Consider the following 11,779-nt stretch of genomic DNA (forward strand, 5'->3'; position numbering starts at 1 on the left):
CTGTAAGGCCCATCTCTGGAACATAACCTGACATATGTCCCACCTTCATCACAGTGAAAAAACACAGTTGCTGCTGGAGATCATTTAAACCATCAATGTCTCACATGATGCAATTAGATATCCTAACAGTACAGAGAATACAACAATATTATGTAGAGAAAAGACAATTTCAGTATAAATAAAGATAATAAACAGTGGAGCTCATTCTGATTTTGATTTGATTCTGTACTTAATATAAATTTCACCAAAGTTGGTAATGAAAGAGATAATAAAGATAATTTAGGTATGTTTATGTAAAAAAAAAAAAAAAGAAAGAAAAAAAACGGACTGCATCTGCAGTCATGGTATGTCAGCAAAGTTCCTTTATTATTAGGCCAGAATGAGAGTATAGTTTCTCTAGCCATATCAACCAAGAAAATGACAACTTACTTCTATCTAGTATACGATGCAATTACAGAAAAATCAAAAGAGAAAAATCTTAAATAAATTTAATGTGAATGTCAAGCTCGCTTCATCAATCTGCACAAGGTTTAGGATGGAAAAGCGCAAGTGTTTTATGTGTGTATGTACGTATTATACACTATATTTGTTGAAAATGCACTATTACTATTTTTGTCAAAAATGCTGCATTTATTTTATAAATGCTGGAAGAGAAAGAGATTTTTTTTGTTTTTACAATTTTGTTAACTCAACATTGCAACTACATGCTAACTGATTTTCATCAGAGGATTGATTGGCATGTAGCATTAGGCTTTCTGCTTAAAGTTACAATTTACCCAAAGACATAAAATATTCTGTCATCATTTACTCATCCTACACTTGTTTCAAACCTGATTGACTTACTTTCTTCAGCAATTAAAATCTTCAATACTCAATGTAAAATCACGATTTCTGAAAACTACTAAAATCTCGTTTTAGTCATTTCCATAAATCATGGTTTTGTTTTTTAAATTATTACATTTTTTAATTAATTTTTATTTTTATTTTTTGCAACTGTCCTCTTCAATACACAACATAAAATATAATATAAAAAATAGCTATCTGTTTTTGCTGTCTTAAAACCTGAGTTGGCAGTTTTGACTGGTCTGTAAATATTTTTGTCTCATATTGATTAACTATGTCAAAGTTACTAATTAGTCAAATGAAGCCAATGAAGTATAGGTATTGAAAAAACTATCGAAAAAGTAAATATAGCTTAAACGGGCTAATAATATTGACCTTAAAATGGTGTTTAGAAAATTTAAAACTGCTTTTATTCTAGCTGAAATAAAACAAATCAGACTTTCTTCAGAAGAACAAATATTATCAGACATGCTGTAAACATTTCCTTGCTCCGTTAAACATCATTTGGGAAATATTAAAAAAAAAAATCTAAAAATAGGGGGGCTAATATTTCTGACTATACACACACACACACACACACACACACACACATACATACATACATACAAGCACAGTTTTGTGCATAGATAATTTTGGGATACTTGCAATAGTGATTTGAAGATGGAAATAAAAGCTAGATTATAAACGCTAGGTTATAAAATATAAAAGCTAGGTTATAGGTTGTAAACCATGCAAGTTCATTAGAACACAAGAGCTTCTCGGTCCCGCAGTTTCACTGAAAAAAGTGTTGCATGCAGAACTGTTGCAAACAATTTATTTGTGTTGAATTTAAACAAACAAATTAAATTATGTTCAACTTAAACAATTTGTTTGTTTAAATTCAACACAATTAAATTGTTTACAAACAATTGAGGTAAAAAAAATTAAGTAAATCCAAGGAATCATCTTTGAATATTTTTTCAGTGTGTGTGTGTGTGTGTGTGTGTGTGTGTGTGTGTGTGTGTGTGTGTGTGTGCGCGCATATGTATTTATTTAATGGGATGGACCCAATACTTCCTCTTTCTTTTTCTATTTTAAGCAAAGCAAAGACGACAAAATCATCTTCACTAATCGAACACAAAATATTTTGTATTCTTTGGTCATTTTTTTCGCAAAAGTTCATCAACTTGCATCGGTTTCGCTTTTTCGGATGCTAATACTAAAAAACGCATACAAAAAGAGAGAAAAAGAAAGAGCACTGCAAGTAAAAGAGACTTCTAAAATGGCACCAAAAATTACAGGTCAGTGAACTCTATTACATCCACTGTAATTAATCCATAAGAAAAGTAATCTCATTATGGACACACTAATAGGCTACAATGTGTTTACCTAAACACAAAATAATAATAATTCAATGTTTTAAAAGCAGGAAGCATAAAAGAGATCGCATAATAAGCTATACTTAATATTCGGCTATACTCAATATTCAATAATTACATATTAGAAGGATATGATTAATTATGAGCACATACTTTTTAAGAGGCTTATTAATCATAAAGAATGAGGGTTTTTTATTCTTCAGAAAGTGAAAAAAGCACACATTTTCCTGTAAGGGGTATAGCTAGGTAGGGTGGGGTATGGCAATAGAAAATACAGTTTGTACAGTTAAAAATCTATAGAATGTTAAGAAGAATATGGAATGTCGCCACAATTCACAAAAAGACGTGAGAAAGAGAAATAGTGCTCCGGTTTCCCTCACAGTCCAAAGACATGAAGGTGAATTGGGTAGGCGTAGTGTGTGTGTGTGTGTGTGTGTGTGTGTGTGTGTGTGTGTGTGTGTGTGTGTGTGTGTGTGTGTGTGTGTGTGTGTGTGTGTGTGTGTGTGTGCGTGTGTGTGTGTGTGTGAGTGAGTGAGTGAGTGAGTGAGTGTGTGTGTGTGTGGATGTTTCCCAGCGATGGGTTGCGGCTGAAAGGGCATCCGCTGCGTAAAAACTTGCTGGATAAGTTGGCGGTTTATTCTGCTGTGGCGACCCCGGATTAATAAATGCCGAAAATAAAATGAATGAATGAATTAAGAAAGCTTGTTTGCTATCAATGTGAAACTTTGTGTCTATGTATTGTAGGAGATCTGAGGATTGTCATGTTAGGAATGACTGGAGCTGGAAAGAGTGCAACTGGAAACACCATCCTAGGCATGGATGTGTTCGAAGAGGACCTGAGTCCAGGGTCAGTTACTCGTCAATCCGTGAAAAAAATGGCAAGAAAAGGAAGCCGGATGGTCTCGGTCATCGACACTCCAGGTCTCCAAGACTCATCCGCAAATGAAAGGGAAGTAAAGGATGAAATAAAGACGTGTTTGGAACTGTCTACTCCAGGTCCTCATGTGTTTCTGCTGGTCATCAGAGCAGATGTAAGGCTGACAGATGAGGTGAAGAAAACCGTCCGATGGATTCAAGACAACTTTGGGGAAAAAAGTGCACGTTACACAATTGTTGTGTTCACTCATGTTGATTCGCTTACCAAAAGCCTGAAAGATCATATTGAAGAGAGTTTAGAAATGCGAGAGATTGTTATGACCTTTAGTGGCAGATATCACGCATTCAACAACAAAGACAAAAGTAATAAACTTCAAGTAGATGAGCTGCTGGATGAGATGGATGACTTAGTGATCGGAAATAGAGGGAATCACTATACTACTGAGATGTTTAATGAGGCCCAATGGAGGCCTAACAATAAAGAAAACAATAACTATAGCAAAGTTGGAATTGCTTTTGGATTGGGAATAGCAGTGACAGCAGCAGCTGTAGTTGTAGTAATGAAGAAAGGCAGTGACTAAAATGGAAACCAAACATTTTTACTTTTTCACAAGTAGACTGTAGATTTCCTGCAGTTTTATTTCAGGGTTTTGGGTATTAAAGATTCGCTCCACTTCATAAACCAGAACAGTTCGCAAAAACTTTAACTCACTTTAAGTGTTTGAGAGTTGTGGTAGTAGCTTATACCCATTGACATTTACTTCTAGAGGAGGGGAGGATAGGAAGGGGTAATATTATTATCATTTGCAGCGATTGTTGTATTCTTTTTGTTTCTTTGTTTTTTTTTTTTCAACTTGATTTTTGGTTGAAATAAAGGCATTAATTTAGAAAATAAATATGAACATTTTAAACTGATGCTTGAGTTTGTATTAACTACTAGCGTGAGGGTGCACAAAACTGGTATAATTGCATGATTAAAATATGTGAAGTTACACCTAAAGAAAGAACAATTTTCTGACTGGCACTTTTAGTTTAGGCTGAAACTAGGCCATGGGACATATGAACTGATAAATCACCAAATGAATTGGTCAGTTTTATGTTTAATCACTCATGTTTTAACACGCAAAAATAACGCGCTATACAAGCAGATATAATTTCCGCAAAGCCTCAGACTCTCTTCTCGTTCATTTCAACTTTTACACTACATTCATGATTAATATACAAAGTGTTAGCATGCAGAAAATAAAACAATATTTCCAAAGTTCAAAATAAGTGAAGTCTCGGCTAAGAGCCAGGCAGTCGAAATCAGCTCGCACGTTCCAACATAGAAATCTGAGGTAGAGCAGTATGCAATCTTAAAATATAGGCCTATGTCTTATGTTATATGCAGTAACATTCACTCACACACTCACTTTTATTCAGCTTATTTTCTGTTTTTTCAGGGGTCAAATGAACCGCTCTGTAATTTAGTGGCGCGATAGCCGACTTAATTTCCCGTTTGGCGTCAACCCAGCATTAGTTTTATTGTGGGAAACAGACTACACTCTGTATTTTGCACATTTTTTTGACCTACTTCTGTTTGTTCTTCTTCTTTTTTTCTTAAAAATACCTGACACTTAAATTCACAAAAAATACCTTAGATTGCCTCACAAATAGGAATCAATATTTTTTATCTAACAATCAATGAAAATGTAAATTTCCGTCAGTCCACCAGTTTCATTTTCATATGTTCCAACATATCACGCGGCAAAAAATTACCGAAAAAGCAAATTTCACTGCAAAAGAAACCAAGGCCTGGCCCTGTTGGCACAGGGCTATGCTCCATAATGATAGAAGTGTTGCGAACTTGCAATAAAGTTAATTGTGAAAAAACAGAAGAAGGATGTTGGCTAAAACTAAAATGACAGATGAGTTTGCTATAATTTAGCATAGGCCTATATTTTTACAGTTTCAGCTGTTCTTTAGCACAAATGTTGTTAATAAAGATATGTTGAGCCATTAAATTTTTTGAAAGATGTCTGAAAATGAGAAATTGAATTGTGCTTTTATTAATTTTTATGAGCATGAAAGTTTTAAATTGCACTGTATATACTATAATGAATAATGTGTTAAACAGGTTTCGGTTATTTTTTACGTAAATGCTGCAATGTTAGAATATAACATAGAATATAGAATATATTAGAATATAGAATATATAATATAACATTTATTAATTATAAATAATTAATAAAAACAAAACATGCAGTAAAACTTAGGCTACTATAAGCCTTTTAATGTACGTAATGCGTTTCAGCAGACTAGATCGATAATTGTGTTTTTCTGTATTATAATTACCCAATTTTTTTTTTAAAACACAGTGATTTATGTATGAAAATATTAATTGATTTTCCATTCAGATATGCAACTGTGGCACCGTGTTAACATGTCTAACCGCGTTTTTCAAGTCAGTTAAACACCCGTAATCTGCATACCAGAAAATAACAAGATCACAGTTTCACTTTGCTTCACCAGAACAACACTTTGCTCTTTCAGTTTGTTTCTTCTCTGACTTCTTATTCACTAGTATTCCTACACAGGTAAGGTTAAAGATTTTTACAAAAATGTAATGCTATTACTTGAAACTCAAGAACAGGATTCATTACCGATCTTCTTAATCTATTCAGGTGTTTTAGAAACGACAGACCGCGAAATGTCAGATAAAAGTTCAAGTGAGTTACACCATTTTGTACTCTATTAGTTCTGCTTGTATATTAAAATGTATCATTGATTAAAGCCAGATGGCAAACATTTGTTTAAAAAATGTAAACATAATATTTAGTGTGCATTACCCACCAAGTAATTTTGTATATAATAATCATCTTGGCTAAACAGAGCTCATTTCAGTCTGTCAGTAAATAAATAATAATAGTAGCTACAAAACAGTAAAATCTAATAGTAACTTAACTTATTAAAGGCAAAATACATAAGTAAATGGTTGCTGATTGAATGTTTATGAAACTGAATTTAATCTATACAACTGCAAGATATAGGATATTGAAGGATTTTTTTTTTTTGTGGTATACATTTCAATATGAATACGCTATCACCAGCTTACTTCAATAGAATTGAAAACAGCAACAATAATAAAAACTCTTTCACAATGTGTCAGATGTGAGGATTGTTCTGCTGGGTAAGACGGGATCAGGAAAGAGCGCTGCAGGAAACACAATCCTGAACAGAGATGCGTTTACTGAGAAAAACTCTCTAGTACCTTCAATGACCTGTCACAAACAAGAAGCTGTGGTGAATGGAAAAACCATATCAGTCACTGACTGTCCTGGACTGCTTGACACTTCCATAGATACTACAAAATTGAAGCTTTTAATGGAGGAGTGCATCTATCTGTCAGCTCCCGGTCCTCATGTCTTCCTGGTGGTTTTAAGATTAGGAGTAAAATTCACAGAGGACGAGAAAAATGCAGTCAAATGGATTCATAAGAACTTTGGAGAAGATGCTGTGAATTACACCATCATTCTTTTTACTCACGCTGATGTCCTGAAGGGTAAATCTCTAGAGGTGTACATCAGCCAAAGCAAAGATCTACACGAGTTAATTAAAACGTGCTATGGCAGGTATCACTCTTTCAACAATAAGAACAGAAATAATCGAGATCAAGTCACCGAACTGCTGAAGATGATAGAAAAGATGGACCTGTTTAATGGAATGAAGCACTACACCAATGACATGTATAAAGCAGCCGAAGAAAAGATTAAGAAAGGGGCAGATGCTTAAAGATGTTGCAACGGGAGGTCTAGTCGCGGCAGGATCTGTAGAATCAGCGGCTACTTTTAAAGCAGTGGGAGAAGCAACAAAGAAGTATCTGTGTGTGCTCAAATTTTGTCTGTACTTTGAGTCTACTTATTTTATCATCCTATTAGTCCTTCTGTAATAAAATCTTTACATTTTTTAAATCTTCAAATTAAATCTTGTAATATCTGTTTTTGTTTTACTCTTAAACTTTTCTCATAGTATTTATATTGTTTTAGTAATTTAACAAATCTCATTTCTGTTTCTGATGAATGTACACATCTAATGGTATTTTCTCACCAAAACTAACATCTCCACCTTATAATTGTGCATGGGACCAACACTCGAATAATAAGAAATTTACTTGTTGGGCAGATGAGGTCAAAGTTATTCTTTAACACAAATTTGTGTCATTCAGATCACTATTTTAGTTAGCTATATTATATATGTTTGTTACTCAAAGTACATAAGGATAGTATTAGTGATACTCGATTGTTTGATACATTGGCTTTATCTGAGATGTAGGGATACACATGTTTGTAATACATTTTGTATGGCCTTTTTTGGATATTTTTTTTATAGTTTTAAGCCCAACAATAAACGTAAAAATCTTAAGGTTTGTAAGGTACATTAAAAGTTCATTTTAATCAGTGTCCTTTCTCAATAATGAACGTAAAAAAAAGAAAATGTAAAAAGAAAAGTGAGTGCACATCATAATATACTATTTCATATACTGTAGCTTACTAAAACAATGTGTAATTGAGCATGCAAGAACTCGACCTGCCAGTTTTTATAGGCTATGTTTATAGCGCCCTCTAGTGACAGTTTAGGTGTATATAAAGCTTGTGAGTAAAGAATAAATTTCTTTCCAAATGAAAATAAACTCAGAAATGTCACGTTCGAGTAACATCATCTAAATAAGAAGTATTTAAAAAAATCGCAGGTCAATTTTATGTGTTTGAGAAATGAAGGAATAGTAAATATGAGCACAACTGAGCAAGTTTTAAGACAAAACAACTAAAGGTGTCAGGTAGGCAAGGTCACGTGATCACAGTGAGATTTTCAGAAAAATGATTTGCCCGCCATCGGCACTTTCACTCAGTGCGTTCAGATAGAAGAAGCGGAGAACATCGGGAAATTGCAGGCAACACAATGACTTCAACAAATGAAGGTCTGTATGAGCCTCTAAAAACATTAATATTTTTTAATTCAGTTTTTTTTAAATAACAATTAGAATAAAAATTATTTTTTTAGTAATAGTTATAATGTTCAGGGTTGATAACCTGTTTTACTTTAGTATTTTAAAGCTAATTTTATGAAATGAAAATGGTTGCTTGTTTTGTTGCAATGTATACACCAGTGTCAAGATCAAGTTGCGTATAACCCAATAGATTAAACTAGCACAGATAATGTATTTAAAGTAATCCAAAGAATAAATGGTAAATTTCTAAACATCCACTAATTTGTAAATTCTAATAGAGTGTAGGCCTATATAAGAAAGATAGTCTAGTGGAGTTTATTTTCATTTATTGCTGTTTAACAGATGCCAATACAGACTCTTGATACGGACAGACTAAATAAGAGTATGGGGAGGTCGGATTCTTTTCTTCGAGCTAATCACTAAACTGAATAGTGATGGGTTGATTTGTTCATTTTGAACAAACCATTAAACGATGAGTCATTTATTCGCGCATGCGCAAGTGGGCGTGTTATTTTTTTTGGAGTCTGCCTGTTGCAGGTACGGCTGTTACTTGCGGTGAACGAACTATAGCGCAACTTTGCCTTATGTGATGTGTAAAATATACACATATAAAAGGACCTACCTTGTAAATAATTTTTGCATAACAGAAGCATACATATAGAGAGAACCCAACACTACATTTTAAACATCCCAAAAACAAAAGAACAAAAAAGAAAATAGAAATCAGCCCTATAGGCATTTATTAAAATAAATAAACTTAATCAGGAATCGTTTTGGTTGTGTTGTGGCTTGAATGTTTGTAATGCTTCATCTGCAAAGTGTAAATTAACCATTAGAACTTTGGATTATCCCACAGACTAGTTAAATAATTTTAGATATTCCATTTTTTATAATGTAAATAAAAGCTGAGACATATTTTTTCCACAGTGATGCCTCTTGTACATCGTGCTATTCTATTATCTTTCATCATTTAGTGTCATTTCTGGTGTCATGTGTGTACTTATATGTTATACGTATATATATATATATATATATATATATATATATATATATATATATATATATATATATATATATATATATATATTTTTTTTTTTTTTTTTTTTTTTTTGGTTTACCTACTGACGCTTTTGTATTATTATTTCTTTTATAGTGAGTGATCTGAGGATTGTTCTTTTGGGCAAAACTGGATCTGGAAAAAGTGCAACAGGAAACACAATCCTGGACCGAAAGGCTTTTGAAGTCGGTGAATTTATAAAATCTAAAAGTAAACAGTGTGAGAAAAAGGAAGGGGAGTTTGGTGGAAGAACCATCACGATAATCGACACTCCAGGTCTGTTTAACACAGATGTGCCCAAACAGCAGCTGAAAGCTGAATTACAGAAGTGTGTGCATCTGTGTGCTCCTGGTCCTCATGTGTTTCTGCTGGTGCTCAAACTGGGTGTGAGATTCACACAAGAGGAGAGAGAGACGGTGAAATGGATTCAGGAGAACTTCGGGGAACAAGCTTTGTGTCGTATGATCATTCTGTTCACTCACGCTGACCAGTTGAAGGGAAAACCTTTAGAAGACTACATCAGCCAAAGCAGCGATTTACAGAAAGTCATTGACATATGTGATGGCAGATATCACTCATTCAACAACCAGGAGAAAAACAATCAAAGTCAGGTCACAGAGCTGCTGAAGAAGATCGATGCAATGCTGGAGGAGAATGAAATGAGGCATTACACTATTGACATGTTTAAAAAAGCTCCAATTAGTAAAACAGGGAAAAGGGTAACGATTGCTTTTGGAGTTGCAGTGTTAGGAATTGGAGTTCTAGGAGGAGCAACACTAGTAATGATTACAGCAATGGCAACTGGAGGAAGAGGGGCTGAAGAAAGCACAGCAGTAGCCACTGAAAAAACAGCAGAAAAAGCTTTAGCTAGAGTAGAAACAATAATTGTTGCTGCAGCAGAAGCAGCCACAGAAAGAGCAGTAGCAGCATTAGAAAAAACAGTTAAAACTGCAAGAAAAGCAGCTGAAGAAAAAGCGATAGTGATGATAGAAAAATCAGTGGAAAATGTAAGAAAAGCAGCAGAAGAAAAAACGGCAGCAGCAATAGAACAATCAGTTGAAACGGTTAGAAAAGCAGCTGAAGAGAAAGCGGTAGCGATGATCGAAAAGGCATTAGGAACTGCAGGAGTAGCAGCTGTAGAAACTGCCTCAGCCGCTATTGAAAAAGCAGCCGAGACGGTTGGAGATAAGGGTGTAGCAGGAGCACAAGTAGCTGTAAAATGTGTAGCTACAGGATCAGCCGCAATAATAGCAGCAGCAGCAGCGAGATCCGCAACCGCTGCAGGAAAAGTGGCTTCATTAGGGAGAATATCTGCAGTAGCTGCTCTGGCAACAGCGTTTGGAGGAGGAGTTGTGGCACTAATATCAGCCCTGAAATGATAAACTTTAAGCAATCAATCTTACAATTGTTTCCTTATTTGAAAAGATTTCTCCAGACAAAATACAAAAGCCGTACCCATTACTGCTTATTCTAGATAACAATTCAAATGCATAAAGAGATTAGATGCATAAAAATATAGTGTAATGTTGTGTGCAATTGTATAAAAGCTAAATCTACTTTACTTCTGCTATGCTTGTAACTTTGGACTCTGATGCACAGATTATGTGAATGTATTCATAAATAACATCAGTAGTCATTGCAATTTTTCAACAGTATCTGGATGCAGCCTTTATGATGTAAGCTGAGATTGCATCAATCAAATGGAGCGAGTGACATCACTGTGTGGGGTAGGGTTAGGGGTGGGCTTAGGTGAGCTCATTAAAAGATGCAGCTCAGATTGCACTGCACCAGGTCTGCATCCAGACCCCTCAATTATTTGGCATTCAGTGTGAAAAATTTATATTAACATTTTGTGTGTGTGTGTTGGTGTTCATTTTAGCTTTTTGATTTCTCAGTTTTCTGGCATGTTTTCTTCACCCTTTTCGTAATATTGCCAATTAATTGAACTTTGTCAATATAAGTATGCACAGCATATTTTTTGCTAAAGAAGTTATTTGTAACTCTACAAATCAATTCATTTGTAAAAAAAAAAAAAAAAAAAAAAGTTTTGTGATGTTGAACATTTTGCTCAGTTCGTGGTTGTAGCTTGAGTTGACTCTATAAAACCTTGATTTTTCATTCAACATTAATTAGCTTTTTAACTTTATGAAATAAAATGAGAACCACTTTGACTTTTTCAGTGTCATGTCTTTTCTTATTAATTTCTTATTCAGTGAGTAATCAAACAAAAGAGTGCTTTTGCATCAACAAAGATTATACCAAAATATTCAATAATTAAAAAGGTGATTAAAATAATGTGTCAGAGCAGCAAGGATGTGCAAAGAAACTTTTTTAACCACTACATTAGCTAGTAGCAACATTATTCAGCTGCATCTGGATATATCAGGCTTATTTATTTGTTATAATATTTACTGGAGGAAATATTTATACCTACTGTATGTTGTATACATAATAATACAATACTAGGTTTGTTTTCAATAATATTCAGCAAAAAGAATGGAATAAATGTAAGCTGTTGGAATATCAGTTGTTGGAAAGTGTGTATAAGGTGTCATTTATAGGTTCTGTGTTAAAGCTTACAATACTGCAACACTAATAAATCAACACAAACAACTAAATTATTCATTATAAGGAAAGTTCTAAATTTGACATTTCTAA

The 11,779-nt window shown here is 33.9% G+C and overlaps 3 protein-coding genes across 3 annotated transcripts; all 3 read left to right on the plus strand.

Annotated features, from left to right (window-relative positions):
- The first annotated feature begins 1,939 nt into the window (after nt 1–1,939).
- zgc:172091 lies at nt 1,940–3,992 on the plus strand. The gene is given in 2 exon segments (NM_001114587.1): nt 1,940–2,123; nt 2,946–3,992. Coding segments are annotated over 2 exon segments (804 nt in total). The 5' UTR covers nt 1,940–2,032; the 3' UTR covers nt 3,659–3,992.
- Nucleotides 3,993–5,446: 1,454 nt separating this feature from the next.
- On the plus strand, nt 5,447–6,848 carry LOC137495367 (GTPase IMAP family member 9). Its single transcript, XM_073909120.1, has one exon. It carries the CDS (start codon nt 6,333–6,335, stop codon nt 6,846–6,848), a length of 516 nt encoding a protein of 171 aa, XP_073765221.1. The 5' UTR covers nt 5,447–6,332.
- Nucleotides 6,849–7,905: 1,057 nt separating this feature from the next.
- LOC137495369 (uncharacterized) lies at nt 7,906–11,296 on the plus strand. The gene is made up of 2 exons (XM_073908785.1): nt 7,906–8,034; nt 9,218–11,296. Exons 1-2 carry the CDS (start codon nt 8,016–8,018, stop codon nt 10,498–10,500), a joined length of 1,302 nt encoding a protein of 433 aa, XP_073764886.1. The 5' UTR covers nt 7,906–8,015; the 3' UTR covers nt 10,501–11,296.
- The last annotated feature ends 483 nt before the right edge of the window (nt 11,297–11,779 follow it).

Source organism: Danio rerio, chromosome 1 (genome assembly GCF_049306965.1).
Source record: "Danio rerio strain Tuebingen ecotype United States chromosome 1, GRCz12tu, whole genome shotgun sequence".
Lineage (NCBI taxonomy): Eukaryota > Metazoa > Chordata > Actinopteri > Cypriniformes > Danionidae > Danio > Danio rerio.